The 21,063-nt window shown below is 30.6% G+C and overlaps 5 protein-coding genes across 14 annotated transcripts in view; 4 read left to right on the forward strand and 1 right to left on the reverse strand.

Moving 5' to 3' along the window:
- The first annotated feature begins 5,693 nt into the window (after window positions 1–5,693).
- On the forward strand, window positions 5,694–6,857 carry LOC118064579 (ankyrin repeat and protein kinase domain-containing protein 1-like). Its single transcript, XM_035079268.1, has 2 exons — window positions 5,694–5,734; window positions 5,789–6,857. Exons 1-2 carry the CDS (start codon window positions 5,694–5,696, stop codon window positions 6,855–6,857), a joined length of 1,110 nt encoding a protein of 369 aa, XP_034935159.1.
- Window positions 6,858–7,649: 792 nt separating this feature from the next.
- On the forward strand, window positions 7,650–11,739 carry Capr (Caprin). The gene is made up of 6 exons (XM_035079071.1): window positions 7,650–7,807; window positions 8,703–8,921; window positions 9,225–9,614; window positions 9,747–10,505; window positions 10,576–10,870; window positions 10,982–11,739. The coding sequence occupies exons 1-6, from the start codon at window positions 7,694–7,696 to the stop codon at window positions 11,221–11,223; spliced, it is 2,019 nt and encodes a 672-aa protein (XP_034934962.1). The 5' UTR covers window positions 7,650–7,693; the 3' UTR covers window positions 11,224–11,739.
- A 1,418-nt stretch (window positions 11,740–13,157) lies between these two features.
- Window positions 13,158–15,443, forward strand: Poc1 (Proteome of centrioles 1). 4 transcript variants are annotated; one of them, XM_035079389.1, is made up of 6 exons: window positions 13,158–13,189; window positions 13,603–13,966; window positions 14,060–14,270; window positions 14,367–14,566; window positions 14,902–15,097; window positions 15,196–15,443. In XM_035079389.1, exons 2-6 carry the CDS (start codon window positions 13,619–13,621, stop codon window positions 15,432–15,434), a joined length of 1,194 nt encoding a protein of 397 aa, XP_034935280.1. In that variant the 5' UTR covers window positions 13,158–13,189; window positions 13,603–13,618; the 3' UTR covers window positions 15,435–15,443. The 4 variants fall into 4 exon arrangements, with proteins under 4 accessions (XP_034935280.1, XP_034935262.1, XP_034935288.1 ...); XM_035079371.1 differs by lacking the exon at window positions 13,158–13,189 and adding an exon at window positions 13,232–13,341; XM_035079397.1 differs by lacking the exon at window positions 13,158–13,189 and adding an exon at window positions 13,232–13,341 and having other exon boundaries at window positions 15,177–15,339.
- Window positions 15,444–15,600: 157 nt separating this feature from the next.
- Atox1 (Antioxidant 1 copper chaperone) lies at window positions 15,601–16,781 on the reverse strand. 4 transcript variants are annotated; one of them, XM_035079454.1, is made up of 4 exons: window positions 16,346–16,781; window positions 16,126–16,233; window positions 15,945–16,020; window positions 15,601–15,845 (listed from the first exon to the last, which is right to left on the reverse strand). In XM_035079454.1, the coding sequence occupies exons 2-4, from the start codon at window positions 16,135–16,137 to the stop codon at window positions 15,715–15,717; spliced, it is 219 nt and encodes a 72-aa protein (XP_034935345.1). In that variant the 5' UTR covers window positions 16,138–16,233; window positions 16,346–16,781; the 3' UTR covers window positions 15,601–15,714. The 4 variants fall into 4 exon arrangements, with proteins under 4 accessions (XP_034935345.1, XP_034935337.1, XP_034935330.1 ...); XM_035079446.1 differs by having other exon boundaries at window positions 16,315–16,781; XM_035079439.1 differs by having other exon boundaries at window positions 16,126–16,236; window positions 16,315–16,781.
- Window positions 16,782–17,518: 737 nt separating this feature from the next.
- The window catches only part of LOC118064440 (cordon-bleu protein-like 1), a 44,016-nt gene continuing 40,471 nt past the window's right edge, over window positions 17,519–21,063 (forward strand). The window contains exon 1 of one of the 4 annotated variants that reach the window (XM_035079050.1): window positions 17,519–17,777. In XM_035079050.1, coding sequence (XP_034934941.1) covers window positions 17,692–17,777 — 86 coding nt within the window. In that variant the 5' untranslated portion in view covers window positions 17,519–17,691. Of the gene's footprint in view, window positions 17,778–18,923; window positions 19,150–21,063 lie in introns of those variants that run through there. The other 3 variants (XM_035079033.1, XM_035079059.1, XM_035079040.1) reach the window with 3 other exon arrangements.

Raw genomic sequence — 21,063 nt, forward strand, 5'->3', positions numbered from 1 at the left:
ATCGTAGAATCACAAAATCTAAATCAAGACCCAAATTTAATCATTCCTAACTCAATTATAAAAATTCACGACCAAAATCTTGCTTTAATTACCGTAATCAATACCTCCAACGAAGTCAAGCAAATCTCTACCCCTTTGATAAAAATTGAAGAAACTCTAACCCAAGCACATATTTTCACTGCTGCTAGTAAAAATGAAAAACAAGATCAGCATATTATGGTGAAATACAAACTTCGGCTCAATCACTTAAATCTAGAAGAACGAGAATCTATAGAAGAAATTTGTGAGACATTCAGCGATATTTTTCTTTTATCAGATGAACAATTAACGACCACTACTGCAGATCTCCATTCAATTGAAACCTATGATAATATTCCGGTCCATGTAAAAGCTTATAGATATCCCGAGATTCATAGACAAGAAGTCAATCAACAGATTGAAAAAATGCTAAAACACGGCATCATCAAACCATCAACTAGCCCCTGGTCAAGTCCACTTTGGGTAGTCCCGAAAAAACTGGACGCCTCTGGAGAACGGAAATGGCGTATCGTAATAGACTATAGAAGACTAAACGAAAAGACAGTAGGTGACGCATACCCTCTCCCTAATATTGAGGATATTCTAGACCAGTTAGGACATGCACAATACTACACCACTTTAGATCTAGCCAGTGGGTTCCACCAGATTAGAATGGACCCAAAAGACGCTCCAAAAACAGCTTTCTCGACCCCCGAGGGTCACTACGAGTATACACGCATGCCTTTTGGCTTAAAAAATGCACCAGCTCGATTCCAGCGTATGATGCAGACTGTCTTAATGGGTTTAAATAATAAACAATGCTTTGTCTATATCGATGATATAGTTATATACGGTTCATCATTAGAGGACCATAATAGAAAATTAATCAATGTCTTCTCTAGATTACGCGAATATAATCTAAAATTACAACCCGACAAATGTGAATTTTTAAAACGCTCCTGCGTCTATTTAGGTCATGTAATAACAAATCAAGGTGTCAAACCTGATCCCAATAAAGTACAAGCAATTTCAAACATGGTTAGTCCAAAAGATCCAAAACATGTTAAAATATTTCTTGGAATGATAGGCTACTACAGAAAGTTTATCCCTAACTTCTCAACTATAGCTAAACCACTCACTATATTGTTGAAAAAAGAAACTCCATTCGTTTGGTCTAAAGATCAAGAACAAGCGTTTCACAAATTAAAGAATTACCTGATCAACGAACCTCTATTACAGTATCCCGACTTTAAACTTCGCTTTACATTAACTTGCGATGCATCCAATGTAGGCATTGGTGGCGTTTTATCACAAATCAAAAACGATGACGACCTACCAATCTCCTATTATTCTAGAACATTAAATAAAGCCGAGCAAAACTATTCAACCACTGAAAAAGAATTATTAGCAATCATTGCTTCAGTCGAACACTTCAGACCATATCTGTATGGAAGAGAATTTGATATTTTCACTGATCATCGACCACTCCAGTGGCTGTTTAATTGCAGAAATCCCTCTTCTAAACTTGTACGATGGAGACTGAGACTCAGTGAGTACCAATACCAAATTAAATACAAACCAGGTAGAATTAATTCCAACGCAGATGGACTTTCTCGACTTAATCAAACCGAACATATAAATCACATTATTAGTCACGTTAATAAAACCGAAAAGATTGAATTAAATTATCAAAGCTTTATCAAGTATCATTACATGAATCGAGACGTCATTGAATATGAAATCGAAAAAACCCCATTACCTAAACTTCATGTTCCTTACGTAATACTTTGGTCACAAGATTTAGACGAGAGTAACGAATACTCAAATTACCTACAAACAAACTTCGATTTAACTGAGATAAAATCATCAATAAACGGATACTCAAAAATTCAAAATAAAAATCAAATAGGTTATATCCTCTTTCCCAAAAATCATCATCACGACAAGCTAGAGTATAAGAATATCTTTGAAACTCTAAAAAATATCAAACCTGAAATCGGAAATCAGAAATTCGTATTTGTTCCACCCGTAAAAGATACTAATATAAAAATTTCTCACTTAAACGAAATGATTAAATTCATCTATCCAAAAAACGAAATAACAATTCTAAATACTCAGAAAACTTATCCTAAAGACCAAGATCAAATAAAAATAATTCTTAAAGAAAATCATGATAGCAAATTAGCAGGACATTATGGTTTTAATAAAACCTATGCAAAAATCAAAGAACAATACTCTTGGCCAAACATGAAATCCGACATAAGAAAATATATTAAAACATGTCATTCATGTCAATTAAATAAGACGAATTTCAAACCAACCAAGCAACCTATGGAAATTACAACGACGTCCGAAAAACCATTCGAAAGATTAGCAATCGACATAGTAGGTCCACTTCCTCTTACCGAATTAGGAAACAAATTTATCGTGACCGCGCAAGACGATCTCACGAAATATTCTTTTGCATATCCAACTCCGAATCACGAAGCTACTACAGTAGCTAAGATACTAACACAAATATTCACCAGTTTTGGAATCCCTAAGAAATTTTTGACAGACCAAGGCACGGATTTTATGTCTAATTTAATAAAAGAACTAGCAAGTCTCTTCAAAACTAAACATCTGACAACAACTCCATATCACCCACAGACAAATGGTGCATTAGAGCGTTCCCATTTAACCCTAAAAGATTATCTAAAACATTATATTAAGGCTGACCAATCTAACTGGGACGAATATTTACAATTTGCGATGTTCAGCTATAATACCTCCCTGCATAAGTCTACGAATTACTCCCCCTATGAACTACTCTTCGGTTACAAACCATATCTACCTTCTTCTATTTGTCAAGAACCTAAATTCCATTATACATATGACGATTACATTCGATCCTTACAACACAGACTCAATGTCTCTTTCAAAATAGCCCGGGATCATACTCAAACTTCAAAAGAAAAAAGCAAAGAAAATTACGATAAAACTGCAAAAAAGGTTTCATTCAAAGTTAATGATTTAGTCTGTATCTATCAAAAACAGATCCGGCCAGGACTATCAAAAAAACTATCTAGCCATTTTAAAGGCCCATTTAAAATCGTGCACGTACACCCTAACAAAACAGTAGATGTTCAAGTAGGCAAAAAGGTTATCACATACCACACTAACCTACTGAAACTTTTCTTTCCAGATGAACGCAATACTCTTGCTACTTTTCATGACTCTTCACCCAACCTTTAGTTCCTATTACCAAAATAACGTCCTTACCAATTCCAGTGGAATCTTTTATGATAAATTAGGAATATCTAAAGTATCCAACTCTAAACTAACATTGATAACTCACCTTAACTATACTCATCTTAATGAAGGCCGAAAAACGTTGATTGAAAGTCTAACGCGAACTCGTGGTCTTTGCAGTAAAGGTTTAATTCAACCAGAAGACCATAACAAAGGTCACTATCATTGCGAAAAAACTTTAGCCTTGATAGAATCAGAAATCCAAGTTATCAATAAACAAAACGATATTCTTCTCGGAATGATCAGCGATCTAAAACTTAGAAAACGACGTGGACTGATAAATGGTGTTTCATATGCACTCAACTGGCTGTTTGGAACACCAGACGCCGACGACGCTCAATTTTATACTGACAGTATAAAAACATTACTGAACAATGACAAACAAACACAAACTCTTTTAAAATCCCAAGTCCAAATAATGACCAGTACCATAAAAAATTTCAATAGCTCTCTACTTTCACTGAAAAGCCAAGAATACAAGCTAAACGAAAATATAAAACAAATCGAGCAATTTGCATCAGAGACAAATAGCCAATTACAATTATTACTCGCGGGATCTCTGATGACCGAACACATATTATCATTGCAAATTTTTACAAGTAAAAAGTTACAGGAATATCGAGAATTTGTTGAATCTGTGAACTTAGGAATCTACAACCAACCGTCTCTTTCTCTACTTAGTCCATCTATATTACTTGAAGAGTTATCAAAATACAAAGGAGAAAACGAATTTATCTTAGAACCAAATCGTAATAACATCATCACATTCTATAAATTTATGAAATTAGATATATTTTTTCACGAAAATAATGTCATTTTTGCTTTCAAAATACCATTAGCGAAAAAGGTTCTCTATGACCTTTATCACCTCATACCTCTTCCAATACAACATCAAAATCACTCTTACTTTTCCTATATTCAACCTCAAGCTCCTTATTTCCTTTTATCACTTTCCAAAACCCACCATGTATTCTTGCAAGAGTTGTCTGAATGCAGCGAGTATCAAAATGGAGAGTACATCTGCACGAACATTCATGCAATAAAAGCAACAGATCCTCCAAACTGTGAGATGGAACTTCTACTATCTCATACCAAGAAGATACCACCTAATTGCGAAGTAAAACAAATTAAGGCTACTATCGAATCCTGGACATATATCAACTACAACAGATGGATTTACGTCTTACACGATCCAACAACACTGACTCTCGTCTGTGATGACCATCACCACATGGAAGACATAGTCCTTCATCGAACAGGAATCCTGCACCTCAGCAATCAGTGCAAGGGATATACTACATTGTACGCAATCGAACCAACAGATTTTGGTAATAAAAACGTCACATATTACGTGCCTCCTATCAAGCTTATAAGTGACGATTGCTGTATTTATTCATCAAGACTCGAACATCCTATCTCTCTCAAATTGAAACCTGTGAAACTAACTAATATAGACCTCACTGACCTAAAATTTGCATCGAAGAAATTGAATGATTTTGACGAAATATTAACTAAACAACTCAACGAACCATTTATCGTTACACATTCAAGTTGGTACAGCATATTAATATACGTACTAACAGCATTAGTAATAATGATAATCTGGATTAACTGCTGTCGATGGTGTGGATGTCTATATTGGATTAAAAGACTTTGCTGTTTTACACGAAGTCCTCAGAATGGTGAAATATTACCACCTGTCATTAAAAACTTTATCAATTGCAACTTCGATTCTGATCTTCGAAAAGAATACCAAGAAGCCAGCGGCGACATCGTTCTTCGAGAAAGGTCCAACCAACCTCTTAGAGGAAGAACTCCACTTCCAGAAATTGCAGAAGAAGACTCACCGGCAGAAGTACGAATAGAAGATAACCAGACACCACCAGCTATCCGACTTAGAAGAAGCACAACACCGATATAACCGATATATTTTTTATAATCTTACGTTCTATTATTCTTAATTATTTCAAAATTATTGTTCATTTCTCATGTGTTATTCCTATTATGTACTATTTTAAATTTATACACTAAATTATTTCAAGAGTATTGAAGACCAATGCCTTCATACTTAACGAGGAAGGTGTTAGATACCATTCCCATTATCATAAGTAAGAACCGATTTCACTAGAGTTTCTAATATTTGTCACGAACTCCTTTTTTATGTATCCTGTCATAAAACAGCCCTTTTAAAATACCTTCCAAGAGAAATCGTCCTAACCCTTTTTTTTATATTCTCCAAACTTCCAAATTTTAAGTTCCCAATTCGTTACGATTTCACCAAAGTGAAATCGCTTCCTGTTTACAGGTTCATATCATTTTTTCTACTCTAGTTACGTCACAGGACTCTTACCCTTTCCCTCGAAATTTAGACCCTTTAAATAAGAATGTTCCCTAGGATTAAGCAATCAGTTTTGTCAAAATCTCTGTACGAAAAGCATCTCATCTCAAAACTTTAATGTACTTAAGTTACTAAATAAAGATTAAGTTCACTTGAAGTCTTGGTATCCAACACAATAATAAAATTATTACTGGAACACAATGCAGATATTGAAGCGGCTGGAAATAAATGTGGTTGGACTCCACTTATCACTGCTTGTATACATAATAATGATGTAGCAGTTAAATATCTGTTAGAAAATCATGCCAATCCTAACGCTACGGATCAACAGGGTTGTACACCGATTTTCCATACAGTCAAAATGAATGGCTCAATAAGTATACTACAATTATTACTACAATATAATGCCAATATTGAAGCTGCAAATTCGGATGGCCGAACTCCACTTTTAGAGGCTTGTTACAGATGTGATTACGTGATAGCTAAATTTTTGTTGGATAACGATGCTAATCCTTCTGCTGTTGATAATCAAGGTTCTAGATCTCTCCATTTAGTTTGCCGGACGAAGAGAAAAATGACTGTTGCGCTTATCGAACTATTGCTGCAATATCATGCGAATATTGAAGCTGTAAATGAAGGTGGTCGGACTCCACTTATGAAAGCTTGCGCCTATAGCAATCTCAATACAATAAAATGTCTTTTAAATCATGATGCAAATATTGAAGCTGTCGATCCAGTTGGCCGGACTCCACTTATTACAGCTTGCGAGAGTAACCGACCCGATACAATAAAATGTCTTTTGGATCATCATGCAAATATTGAAGCTGTCGATGGAAGAGGTTGGACTCCACTTATTGCAGCTTGCGAAAAAAACAATCTTGATGCCATAAAATGCCTTTTAGATCATTATGCAAATATTGAAGCTGTCGATCGAAGAGGTTCGACTCCACTTATTGCAGCTTGCGAAAGTAACAAACCAGATGCAATAAAATGCCTTTTGGATCATTATGCCAATATTGAAGCTGTCGATGGAAGAGGTCGGACTCCACTTATTACAGCTTGCGAAAAAAACAATCTTGATGCGTTGTGGAAGAAGCCTTCTTTCGGTAATTACTCGGAGGGTATTAATGCGTTCGGGTGTACACTCGGCGTCATTAATGCCTGGTCTATCAAAAATTTTGATACCATCCGAGCAATTATCATTAGTTAATGAGCTACAGTTAATTGTTTATAGGATTGTAGTGCTTTTTTCAATAAAAAAATGGAATATTTCGCGAAACATAAATACTAGAAATCTGAAACTGGTCTCATTTTATTCTTCGAAAAATTGTCAAACTGTTATAATAGTTTGAATTTATATGTACGTATCATGTCTCGATTTCCGTTGCGTTGTTTTCGTGATATCTAATTTACACATGCGAAAAATTGCTAAATTTTTATAAACAAAAAAACACATTTTGGCATATGGTCACAAATTCATACTGATGTTTGTCGTTACTAAAAACAATCTAATGAACAAAATCGATCAATGTTCAATGCACTTTTAAATTAGGCTGTTTTTCAAAGCATATTGACTGGACTATTGGAACATTTGTTTAGGCTCAGAATTACAAAATAATTGATTAATTTAATCTTGCCCTTTTTATTTAACTTTTGTTAGTAAAAGTTCAACAGTTTATCAGTCCAACAATAAAGTTAATAAATTATTTAAAGTGAGAATATTAATTGTTATTTAAAACTGCTTAGCCTAAGAATTTATTCATGGAATATTAAAAAAAAAAAAATATAGATACAAAACTTTATAAAAAAAAAAAAAAACTCCTCTCAGTCGGTAATTACTCAGACGGTATAGGTCTAGCTCTTAAGGTATGAACCAGGCATTTATGCGTTTGGGTGTACATTCTGCAGCGGTCTGTTGTTCTTCAAAATTTGCAACAGTGGGAAGAAGTCATGGAGGCTAACAACGCATGCGCGAAGCCAGGAAACTTCCCCTACGCGCGGATATCCACGACTGCCATTCCAGTTCGCGTTTGTTGCCCGTGAAGGATGCCTTCTGCCAACCCTAAACTAGAGAAACAGGCCTCTACGGAGGCCACAGAACCAATACGCCAAGCAATTACCGTAATCGAGCACAAGATACGAAACTTGGAGAAACGTAAGGTAATAAACAATTATCAATAAGTCGTGTCTAACATTTTATTAATCCAGTGAGTTTCCGGGCATCTGTCAGTCGCCGCTCTAATCGCATCGTCCGCCATATTCTATCTTTGGTGCGCCATGTGCTCATCTATGAAAAATAAACGATTATCCACTGATCGTTTTTAACAGTTCTTTTATTCAACATTCAATATGTATGCAATTTAAAACTACAATTTTATTACAACTATTTGATTATTTATTAAATATTTAGTAGTCTGACAAATATTTATCATAACGGGCGTCTTATGCAAATTCATTCTTATCATGGCGGCTCCCTGAATTCCCAACCTTGTCGACTTATGTAGGTTTTTATTTATTTAGTTATTTGTGACAATGTCTGACAGAATCATTCTCTATTTCTATCTATCTAACAAGTTGTTATACAAATAATTTTTATTCAAATCAGATTTAATTAAGGTAGATAAGATGAATCATACTTATCTCCTGCCTTTTTCATATTTCGATACTTCTTGACTCATCATATTTTAATAATCATTAATTATTTTATTAATTGTGATTTTTTACATAATTTCTGTACAAACTCTTTAAAATCTAACGGAATATTAATCTACACAATGTTTCTTTATTCGAGAACTTGCAAAATGTCATTGTGAAACGAATTATCGAGAAAACGTTTCTCAGAACTTGTATGAGCAATTGTTGGAACTATCACAGGACTTTATTATTAAGAAAGTAAATAAGATGTAAAGTCACTCTTATTTTTAAAATAAATCATCATATGATCTTATTGATAATAGAATAATCAATTATTTATTTCATTTATGTTAAAGTACAATTTGAAATTCTGATTTAGAAGACACTAGAAAGTAGTTTGTATTTTTTTATGTTTTTCTAGGGCAGGTTAGAGTCACTGAAGGACCTCCAAAAAAACGGTAAAGAATTGAATAGTGATCAAACAGCGGCAGTTGCGAAGTATGATGAAGTACTGCAAACTCTGGAATTTACTCGAGAGTTGAACAAGCAAATTGTTGGTATTGCTAATGATTCCGCGAAACAACAAAAGAAGCTGGCAAGAAAGGAAGCATTGGAAAGGGTGCAACATGATATCGCCAAAGTATTATTTTTTCTATTTATTCTATTTCCAGATATTATTTTGTGTATCAATAGTTTTGATTGGAAATAATTTTTTTAAAAAAAAGTTATTGTCAAGAAAATGATTACTTTAAGCTGTAATTATTTTATTTATGATTTTTGTTGTTCTGAATTATATTTTTAAAAATGGATCAGAATATTACAGTTTATAAAGAAATAACTTTCTACTATAGCTTACGTAATACATATAATTTGATAAATTTTTCTCCTGAATCAAAATTTTGTTCACTCTCACTTACATTTTTTTTCATCTTCATTTTATTAGGTACGGGAAGTTCTTCTGATTCAAGATGTTTTAATGAATATTGGTGACAATGCAGTTCGTAACGATTTTTTAGCTGGTGTAAATGGTGCAACGAAGCTTTCTCGAAAAGATTTGAAATTCTTGGATGATCTTTACAATGAAGTGAATGCTAAACGTCAACCCGAACCTGGTGAACCATCTTTTTCTCAGCAGCTCCAAAAAGCAGCTGAACATTATGTGGCAATCATTGAAGGGAAACAGCGTGAGGTTGTAGGGACAACTTACAATAGGCTTAAAGAAATTGTTACCTTGGTGAACGAATGTGGTTACTTCGATCGAGTTCAAGTGCAGGAAACTATACCCACTCTTGAATATTGCCCCGGTACTTTAGAAGTAGATGCCTCATTTGAAGTAAGTTTATTATAGATAAAAATATAAAAATAAATACATTTGTACAAAGATCAAGTCTGGCTAAAATTAATTAATGAATTATTTATCAATCATAGATTTAATGAATGATAATTTCTTTTTATTATTTTTAAGGTTGTGGCGGTAGGACCACCAATAAAAACTGTTATTGATTGTGCAGACCAACCAACTAAAGAATACAATTCCGGTGATGTTCACATTCCACCCCAAGAATCAATGATTCCAACGCCTAATTTTCCTGTTCAAGTAACACCCGTTCCAGTAGTCTCTGGTACAACTCCAGTTACTGGTCCTATACCTGTCGTAGCCCCTCAAGCTATTCCTCCACATCCTGCAGCACCTGTTGAAGCGCCGTATTATACTAATGCTGCTAATTATGTACCACCACCACAACAACAACAGCAGCAGCAACCACCACAACAAAATCAACAACCTCAGCAACAAACACCACGTATTAATGATGTCATTGGCGGAACTCCTAATTTTTTCTTTCTTCAAGAATCTGAACTAGATCCTCCAGATGTAGCTGGTCAACAAGCACCTATTGTTCAACACATTCCACCAGCGGTTAATGCTCCAATTCCTACTCAAACTTTTACGAATCAGAATTTCACCGGTGCACCTGTACCAGTACCACAACAAGTAATTTATCAACATCCACCTCAAGAGATGCCTCACATTCCTGGCTTCGCTAATCCAAATCCACCACCACCAATACCAATGCCTCCTTCACACCAACAACAGAATTTGCAGTATAGTCCTCAACATCCTACAAACTTTCAACAACAAAATCAAACGATTCAATCACAGCAATCTCAGCAACCTGGTTTTGATCAACAACCTCAACCGGAGACTCAACCCCAACCCACTGAGGTACTTTATATAATTTCTATGCATTTCTTTTTTTATGGATTTAATTTGACAGTTAAAAATTTGTTTCTAGGAAAAAAATGAACAGCACCAAAATGATTCAGCAGTAGCTGCACCAGAAACAGATCATCCAAACGAAACAGTTGATTGGTGTCAAATACCAGAGACTCCGATGAATGAATGGTCTAATGATAACCAACAACAAGATTCTGGACATCAAGATCATCAACAATCACAGCAACAAGGATGGGGTGAACAAAGAAGCAGTTACAGAGGTCGTGGTGGACGAAGAAATAACACAAATGGTTACAGTGGTCGTGGAAGAGGAGGAGGATACCAACAAAACAATCGTGGTGGCAGTGGACAAGGTAAAATTAATTTTTGTTTTTAAATGTAGTCAATATTGCCGTATTGATGAATATTTATTTCCAATAAATCATTCTCACTATCATAATTTATATTTATTGTTATATTTATAGGTACATATTATCGAAATGACAGTAATTATCAAAACGGCTACCAACAACGGAACTATAACAACGAAGGAAATTCGAATTATAATGGCAACTTTAAACGTGGTGGTGGTGGTGGACCTCGCGGCGGTTCAAGAGGTGAACGAGGTGGAGCCGATAGAGGAGGTCGTGGAGGTCAATTCCGTGGTCAAAGAGGAGGCAATCGTGGTGGATACGCATCACGGGGAAAACCACAAACGCAACAATAATTCACGACCTACGGGAATAAATAATCGGTTTTTTTCATACAGTTTTAATATCGTCAGACTGTCTTTTCGATGATTCGTTTACAAGAATTGTCAAAAATGTTTATTGAGTAGTGCAGGTTAGACTCAAATAATGAATAATTGAAATTAAGTGTGTTGAAATTACCAATGTTCATCATGATTCATGATTCATGATTCGGATGTTGGATATGATATACTGTTTTCTGTATATTTTAAAATTTATAGCTAAATTTATCTCATTTTCATTGTCTCAACTAAAGAGATTTTCTTTTGTTTTATGTGTTTTTTGATTATTTTTTGAACGAATCATTGAATTACTACGCTTAAAAAACTAAACCTGCTTCTCGTAAGTTGTGCGGAATATATAAACTGGAATTTTTTAAAAACATATAATTCACTTGTCGTATAGATAGTAGATAATACAAATAACACATTGAAATGATGAAGTATCATTGCTAGCAAATGAAAAACAATTGGCTAAGCAGTGTATTACAATAACCCACCTCACAAGTATTATTGTGTTGTGACAGAAGGCAGTTTTCACAGGGCAACAACAAATGATCGACAAAGTTTAGAAGAAAAAAAAAGAATAATTTTATTATAAAAAAAATATGAAAAAAATGAGAACTTATATGCATTTCAAAGATAACACGTTACACGTGTGCGCATAAAACGTACTAGAATTTAATATACATCGATAAAAGTGATTAGAGAGGCGCAAGCTATGTACGAATATTTCTTCATCACAAACACCTGGGAATATTTTCTTCCAATTTCTATTGTATAGTTGATACAAAATTTTTATAAATTTATCAAATAATGTTTAATAGTAAAATGGAGTGGCGTATGTCTCTAAGTACAATTTATTTATATGGAATTATTTGCGTACTAATATGAATGCTGGATTATAATTATCCATTTTTTTAAAAAATAAAATATTCCCAAATCAATGTATTAATGGATGAATGAATATTCTTGAAAATATCGTATTTCTGCGATGAATATTTAACCATTTTTTCTTTCATTCATATAAAAAGACACGTTGTTTATTATTAAAAATAAAAATAAATACAAAAAATTTTTAAAATCACAAAAAAAGTGAAATTAAATTTAAACATTTTTTGGCATTTTAGAGTATAAGTTAAATAAAATGTACAATTACGATTAGTTCAATTGTGCTGGGATTGCAAGATATAAAAGAAAAAAATAAAAAAGAATTGCATCATCATTGCCATACCATTCATACAAAAAACAATGATAAAGGGAAAAAAGTTTACCATATTGTATTTTGTTTATATATTTTTAGTTCATCACCTTCCTTATATTTCCGTTTAATCTTTTTTACAAAATACCCATGTTATCTTCCAAATAAAGATTCAATTCAACCTGCTATTTAGCCTACTATCACGCTCGATGTGAAATATGTTCATTTAGTTCTTAAGCTGTTCTGAAAAAAAAAGAAAAAAGATTACAAAGAAAAAAAAATATATAAAAAAAAAGAAAATTTTTTTAACGAAATTGTAAATTCCTTATCTTTTAAATCCTCTTTAGTTTTTGATAATTTTTTATACTTACAAATAGTCTTACTAATTAATATTATTCTTATAATTCTTATAATCATAAATACATCGGATAATTTAGCAAATAATTGAATTAATAATTAATCGTAAATATTTAATCACAATAAAGCTCAATTTGGTATCTTGCATATATTTAAATTGATATACATACTGTTGCAAATAATTTGAAAAAGTAAAAAATATATGCTATTTCCGGTTTGTAGAATATCATAAAAAAGTAGTTTTTATGACTAGCGTATTCTAAGAACGTTATTAATTTGTTTTGAAATATTCTAACTGTCAAATTGTGAATAAATATTTATACTTACTTTATATTAACAAAAAGTATTACATTAATATATTTATATAAGTAATATTTATTACTTGCTGTAAGTAAATCTCAATTATTAGTGTACAAATATATGAATTAATTGAAATTTAATTGTGACAACAGTTATTTAAAACATGAATTTATAAAATGCATCATAATTATGTTAAAAAACTTTACTATTCGACGAGTTTATATGAATAATGAAATAATGTAACTATTGAATTTTTATTTTTATTATTCATTAAGTAAATTTAAAATTTTTTTCCTGGTAAAACTTTATATTTTAACAAACTTTACATAAAGGTAAGTGAGGTTAACTTAAATAACCATTTATTGGAGTTATAAAAATTGACATAAATCTAAGAAAATAATTTTCATATTTCATAAACTATTAAATTAACTATTTATACAATAAATACGTGTAAGAAAAGTGAGTCTTAAATTCAATTTAATCAATCAATTTTTTTTCAGAAAGAACGTTATAAATATGTCACACAATGATACTGATCCTACAATACATAAGAATTTTGTGGGTCATAAAGAAGCGATTACTTCTGTAATTTTTCATCCTAATGATTCTAAAGTTGCTACCAGTAGTTTAGATAAAACTTTTATTTTATACAATTTTTCTGAGTCAAAACGAGCTCAACGATTTGTTGCACACACTGATGCTATTTGTGACATTGCATATGCTCCGTCTGGTGAACTTATCGGAACTGCATCTAAAGATAAAACGGTTCGATTATGGATTCCTACTGCTAATGGACAATCTGTTAGTTTCAAAGCTCATATGGGAGCTGTCAGATCTATTGAATTTAGCTGCAATGGTGAACAAGTAAATATATTATTATTTTTATTTTATCATAAATCGATAACATGTTTAATATTTTTTACTTTCCAAAAAATAAGAAAAATAATTTGATTGCAGCTTCTTACGGCGTCAGATGATAAAAATATTAAATTATGGGTCGTTAAACAACGACGGTTTTTAAAGTCTTTCGTAGGACATACGAACTGGGTTCGCTGTGCACGATTTTCATCTGATAATCGATTTTTTATATCATGTAGTGATGATAAAACTATCAAAGTATGGGATGTTTCAAGTGGGAAGTGTGTTAAAACAATTCACGAACTCAAAGGTATCAGATTAAAATTTTTTAGAAATTATTGATAAATAATTGTGCGATAATATTTTTTTATAATTATGAATTAATCATTGTAATAATGCTAATTAGATCCTGCACTTGATGTTCAATTGAATCCGAGTGGGTTGGCAATAGGATCAGCGAATGCTGGAGGATGTGTAAAAATTTATGATATTAGAACTGGAACTCTGCACCAATATTATGAAGTATCTTCTGCACCAATTAATAAAATTAGGTATCATCCTAATGAAAATTTCATGCTGACTGCAACAGATGAATCCAAAATGAAGGTAATCATTTTCATTTATTAACAATTTTACCTATAACGATAACAAACAAATATTTTGTTTGAAGGAAAAATTTTTTTTCGTCATACCCGCGCGGAAAATTCACTTTTCCATTGGAAAGGGGTTGAACTTTCCATACCGGTATGACGAAAAATCATATTCAGCCCTAGGAAAGACCATTAAACTAGCTTAAACCACGTGTAAAATTACAACCCGAGCCGAAAGCGAGGGTAGTAAACACGTGGCTAGTCTATTTTTCCTCCCTCAGTATGAAACGTACTATTTTTGTAAATTATTATGCTATGAATGTTTTAGCTTATTAATATTTTCATTTTCAGATTTTAGATATATTAGAAGGAAGACCCATTTATACTATTAAATGTCATGAGGATGGTGTTTCAGCTATAGCATTTTCAGCTTCTGGTGAATATTTTGCTTCAGGCGGTAAAGATAAACAGCTAATAATATGGAAGTCTAATTTTGATAAATGTGATTTTCGAATAGTACAAAATCAACAAAGGCTGAACATGAAATGTAATTAATGTAGATTAATCAGTTATACATTTCACAATTAATTTATTCTAATTATAGTTCAAAATGAATATTTTATTAGTTTATCATAAATCATTTAGATAATGTGAATAATAAGACTGAAAAATTGTTTTCTATGCAAGAATTCAAACTATTTGACCAGCAAAAAGCTAAAGAATTATCAACACTATTGAAAGCAAATTCAAATTTTTGCTTAAACCTTAGCCAAACAAGCCTTATCGAAGTATTAGCAGATCAAATGGAATCTTTCCGAGATACTATAGTTCTTTTTGAAAAAAGACTATCGAATATTGAAAATGTAAAAAAACTTATCAAATGAGTTTTATAAATTGGATTCTTACTTTTCATCTTTAAAATTATGAATACACATAAAAGTGATATTAAATTTTAAATATTTTACCATTTTTTCATGATAAATTAAATATAATTATTCTCTTTTTAATTGTCACATATTTTTAATCATAAATTTTTTTATTCTTGTAATAAAACATATTTATAAAAGACAAAATTCTTAATATTAATTACAAGATAGCTGATAAAAAAAACGAACAACATTGATCAGATATATATTATCTTTTATAAATATTTCACTTTTTTAATTAACCTTGTGTTCCAATATAAGATACATTTTTTCCAGTTTTCTTTAGAGTTTCTAAAATTTCTTCTTTCGGTAATGATGATGTGACAAATACTTTTTTATTTGGGAGATCAATTTTAATATTATCAATACCTGTAAAAATACAATTTATTAATACATATTTAAACTATGAAAGTATTCAATAATTCAGAACATTTATGTCAAACTAAAGTTTTAATTAAAAATAATCACCAGTTTTTTTTCCTAAAACTCTTTCAACTGCATTCGAACAGCCCTCACAAGTCATTTCAACATCGAATTCATGGACCTAAAACAATAATTTATTTTTCAAAGAGAATAAAAATTAAATAGTTTTCTAAAAATATTATTAATATACTCAAAAAGTGTAAAAACAATTTGAAATATTCATTACCTGAGAACCCATTGTATCTTATCCGTTAATCTTAATGTCTTGATATCAGTTGAAAGTTTAAACGTAAGCAGTGTACTTTTGGTACTTTGTGTAAGATCTGAATGTAGACTGCTGAAAGATATAATTCCGTGTTCAATATGTAATTAAGATGTGAGATAATTCTGAGTAGGAGAAATATGTTTTATGTACGTAATATTTAAAAATTGGATAAGATACAAACTGTAGTCTTTTTGTGTCAATTCTAGACAATTTTATATCTAATGTTGACACAACAATGAACACGTTGCACTGTGGATAATGGAGTATTTATTTCATATAATACTTCATTCACATTCGAATCCATAGACAGTTTGGCCTTCTGTCAATGAACAGAGAAAATAACCTGTTACAGTTTTTTGACAGTGAGCTCTACCAAACCATCAATCCACATCCTAGACAGTGGTGCCCTCTATTTAAACTTGACCGCGAATTGAGCTTTACTTTTATAATATTAATCCAATGTTAACAAAACTCCAAATAGATATGTTTAGATTATTGCCTTTTTAATTTATTATAAATTGATAAATGAATAATACCACCATGAAATTATTTATCATATTGTAAAATTTCACATAAAATCCTTTTATTTTATCCAATGAAAGTATAGTTGCAAAAAGTGAAGGGTAATCCAATAAAAACTTACAGTATATTGACCTTAGTAATAGTAATCGATTTAAAGTTACTTTAACAGAGCATTTATGTGTCCAAGTATTATGTCATCAAACTAATCTACAATTTTTATTGAATTTCAAATGAAGAGTTTAATTATTATCGTTACTAGTTTACCTACCATGCATTGGCTCAGTTAATTGTTTTATTTTTAATTGTCAAGAACTTAACTGATGTAATTAAAAAACAGTAAATAAGTTAACATGAAGTCAAAGTCAAATAATTATGTGATTAAGAGTACTTTTTTTTTTACAATTATCAACTATATCATTATTGTTTATTTTAAATATAAAAATTTCCTATTAATTTTTTTAAAAAAATGATAATTTTTCTTAATGAAAAAAATTCTTGTCTGGTATCAATTTATTTTATCATGAAAAACAGTAATTAATTGAAAGTGTAAAACATAAAATTAAATGACAAGAAATCTAATTATTGAACTTTAGCATATTCACATACATATGCAATATAATTTATAAAGATGAAATTATTTCTTCATTACACTCACTATTCATATTGGAAGTGTTGTTATTTTTTGTAGCCACTGAAACTAGTACATATACTTGAAAAATGTACTGATTATGCGATCATGATTGACTTCATTATTTTAGCGACTTTCTACGCTAGTTAAGTGTATCCGTTAATCAGTAATAGGCCGGTGTTTTGACATGTGATCATACCAACAGAGCCCAACGGTTATGTCGGCTCGTGCGTAAAATTCAACACCTGGATATATGCGTTGTAGTCCAGTGTGTGTTCCAACGGTTGTGAGTCGTGTAGTGAACGGTTTGTGTCTGAGTTCGTGCGATTTATCAAGGCCTTGTGAAAATTTTATTAAATAATGTTCAATTTGTTCTCATGATTCTTGTGTATTTTGAGTGGATTTACTATCAAGTCATCATGAAGATCGGATTCAAACTGCCAAATTGGTTTCGGAAGCGACGGTAATTATTACTTTACTCCTTAAGTATTTTTATGTTATACATAAACACATTAATCTGCCATTAATTACCAGAGATATTAATTAAACCAATTGAGATAATGGTAAAGTAATTTTTTCAAACATTCGTGGAGTATCGTTGTTTGAATTGAAAAACGTGTCTGATTTCCTTTAACAGATATTTGAGAAAAAAATTTCTAAATAAGATTTATGGTTGGGCAATTGTTTCCTTAGTTGAATAAAAAAAACTAAAAATTGTCCGTAGCAAATTTGAGTTTTCTTATGAAGCAGGTGTGAGTCTAGTCTTTGGTCAATGTGTTGTACGGTTACCTGGAAAAATATCGATTCCTCGTCGTTACTCGAACGGGATTGCTGAGAGACATGAGTTGTTTACATCGAATATATATATATATATATATATATATATATATATTTATATTCATGTATAAAGACATTAAAGTACTGTTGTTTCTATGTCTTTACACTTTGTGATAAATATTTGTTGACATTAGATTGAAACAAACCAGTAAATTCAAACTATAAGAAATATTTTTATACTCAATTCTTACATGATGTTATTAAATTAAAAAGGAAAATTTTAAGAGTAATTATTACCAAGAATGATTGTAACATGAAATTGTAAAAAACCGCAGTTAGATATGTCATTCATTATGACATGAGTGAAATAATAAATGACAAGGTAAAAGAAAATATACACTGACATAAAGTGTAATTTTAAAATTAAAAATACTTTATTGTTTGATAAAAAATTATTTATCTGGTGTTATTTCAGATTCGTTCATTGAAAGAAAAAAAAAGCATACTCCAAATAAATGTCAATGATTCGGAGTAGATGATATGTCTCGAATCCAGGAAGAAAATAATCTTCGTATTATTAATTATTATTTTTTTTGTGTTTAAATGAATTTTATGATATAAATAACAGTATTTATAACATTGCGATGCGGAAATAAATAACATTTTTGACAATCATATGAGCGCAGCAGCTCGAAAGCCGCTAGTTCCGAACGGATCAACCCGAGAAATTCCGAATATAACCGATAATATACGAGAAGTCACGTGAACGGAGCGAAAACACCCGAGTAAATCTTGAACCAACGAAAACTCGTTAGTGGCGACTTGTCGTCAGTCTTGAATTGACAGTGAAGTTGTCTTGTTGTTTTATATGTGTTTAATTGTTTTTTATACGCATGCATCAATTTGGCATTCAATACAGTCTATTTAATGACGTGTTAAATTAAAAATTCATCATTGACTCATTAAAATATTACAATATCGCTTAAAACCGGTGTGATTGAACTTTTCATTCAACAATACATCAAAGTTTAGAAATGATCAATCAAATTCTACTTTCAGTGAGTAATTTTATTTAATATATATTTATTTCTTTATTTTGTTTAAAAATAGAATACAGTGAATGATATGAAGTGATTTGAATAATTTATTCATTTAATTTACAATTTATAATTGAAGAAATATGCAAACTTATTTACATTAAGTAACCATGATGGTAAAATGAGTAAAAACTTTATTACTCAATAATTTTTTACAATTCTCGTGCCAAAGTTAATTATATAATTTTATTGTAATTGTAATTAGATTAATGAAATTTGTGCCATTTAAAAGCTATTTATGTTTAAATAACTTCACTGAATTTAGCTGAATATCATTGATTAAACATATCAATAGGAGACAAACTTTCTGTAAAGCAGTACATAAGTAAACATAATTGTGTAAACGATTTAATTTTATTTGAGAAGTGAATTAAAATTATCAATTAAGATAGAAGAAAAATTTCTGATAATACTACTGATGGTGTGATAATCTAGAACATTGATATCTAATCACCGAATGGAATTTTATAGTTATTTGTCTGGTAATTAATTGTCTAACTGACAAACCAAATTACGTGCAATTTCTTTGATACAATAATGATATCAATTTTACAAAATAGAAATATTTGATATTATGTGTTGTATTTTTTTTGAAGGTTCTATGAAAAATTTTATATCAACTACGTATTTCCAAATTAATAGTATGTATTTATATCATACTTTTGATTGAACATCCACATTTTTATCAATAAGTATAGATACTGTTGGAAAATGAATTATTGTATATTACTATTTTGACATGTCGACATAAAATCGATCAAGGTCAAGTTTTCACGTTGAATCTTGCTGCATATCTTATGTTCTATTTGTTGTAGATTCTGATATAATACAGGTGTAATTTTAATTCGAATAAATTCTATAGCTATTGCATCAAGATAATTGTCTAACACCTGAGACATATAAATTAAATGTAAATTGTGATAAGAAAACATAGGTTTTTTTTTATATATTACATCTGGATGAATGTTTTATTACATATTACTAGTAATTATTTAAAGAGCCATTTTAATTAAAATTCATTATCAAAAATAGAAAAAATATCTTTTAAAAACCTGAGTATTTTTAAGAAGATATCACTCTGACATTTGAAGTGATAGCCTGGAACTTCTTTAGATGGTTAAAAAAAAAGGCTTGTAGGTATACTATTTTATTGTCAAAATTTAAGGTAAATTACGTATCATTTTCATTTTCAAAATGTTGTATTGATTCTAAATTATTAATTAACACTCGAATAATTTGAAAATTGCCGTAATTTTACCTTCATAAACTTTGAATTCTAACGATTCTTTAATAACAAACGTAAGATTAACACATTTTTTTATCATACATTATTGTTACCTTCCTTTTGAAGGTTTAGATATACTTAAAAATATTTCAACAATTAATCAGAGTACATTGAAGATACCAAGATATTGATCTTTTAATACAATACTTATTTGACGTAATGATATTATCTAAGATCAACACATACTGACACCCTTCCTGTATTCTGGTAAGACAGTCAATATTATTGTAAAGAACAAGAGGAAATAAAAAACAAAGAACATTAAAAAAATAGACCTAGGACAATTATTAAACTATGTTTTAAATATTTATATTTAAATTATATAGTCATTCTTTCTCGACTGTAATATGTAATTAAAAATGAAATATTTTTTGTTGGATTAGTTGACTTTCATTTCAAGGTCGTGACAATAAGATAAGAATACTATGCAAGAGTGTAATTATCATCAATTAATTAACATCACATATTTAATGTCTATACATATATAATTCTTTCGGAAAACTTAAGCAAAAAGTATAAAAAAAATTGCTTGAATTATTGATAAAATGATTTATAAAAAAATCAGACTGGAGAATAAAATCAATCATATT

The sequence above is a fragment of the Chelonus insularis genome, unplaced genomic scaffold, assembly GCF_013357705.1.
Source record: "Chelonus insularis isolate UGA/USDA-ARS -01 unplaced genomic scaffold, ASM1335770v1 contig_117_pilon, whole genome shotgun sequence".
In the NCBI taxonomy this organism is placed as follows: domain Eukaryota; kingdom Metazoa; phylum Arthropoda; class Insecta; order Hymenoptera; family Braconidae; genus Chelonus; species Chelonus insularis.

Excerpts from the sequence above, each read along its gene's own strand:
- Poc1 (XM_035079371.1), top strand. The coding sequence starts at position 13,292 with ATGTTAAAAAACTTTACTATTCGACGAGTTTATATGAATAATGAAATA. Across the intron at positions 13,342-13,602 it reads TATATGAATAATGAAATAAT|AAAGAACGTTATAAATATGT; the intron begins GTAACTATTGAA and ends ATTTTTTTTCAG. Across the intron at positions 14,567-14,901 it reads CAGATGAATCCAAAATGAAG|ATTTTAGATATATTAGAAGG; the intron begins GTAATCATTTTC and ends TTTCATTTTCAG.
- Capr (XM_035079071.1), top strand. The coding sequence starts at position 7,694 with ATGCCTTCTGCCAACCCTAAACTAGAGAAACAGGCCTCTACGGAGGCC. Across the intron at positions 7,808-8,702 it reads GAAACTTGGAGAAACGTAAG|GGCAGGTTAGAGTCACTGAA; the intron begins GTAATAAACAAT and ends ATGTTTTTCTAG. Across the intron at positions 10,871-10,981 it reads TCGTGGTGGCAGTGGACAAG|GTACATATTATCGAAATGAC; the intron begins GTAAAATTAATT and ends TTATATTTATAG.
- LOC118064579 (XM_035079268.1), top strand. The coding sequence starts at position 5,694 with ATGTTCCCTAGGATTAAGCAATCAGTTTTGTCAAAATCTCT. Across the intron at positions 5,735-5,788 it reads TCAGTTTTGTCAAAATCTCT|ATTAAGTTCACTTGAAGTCT; the intron begins GTACGAAAAGCA and ends TACTAAATAAAG.
- Atox1 (XM_035079454.1), bottom strand. Across the intron at positions 15,846-15,944 it reads AGTTTTAGGAAAAAAAACTG|GTATTGATAATATTAAAATT; the intron begins GTGATTATTTTT and ends GTATTTTTACAG.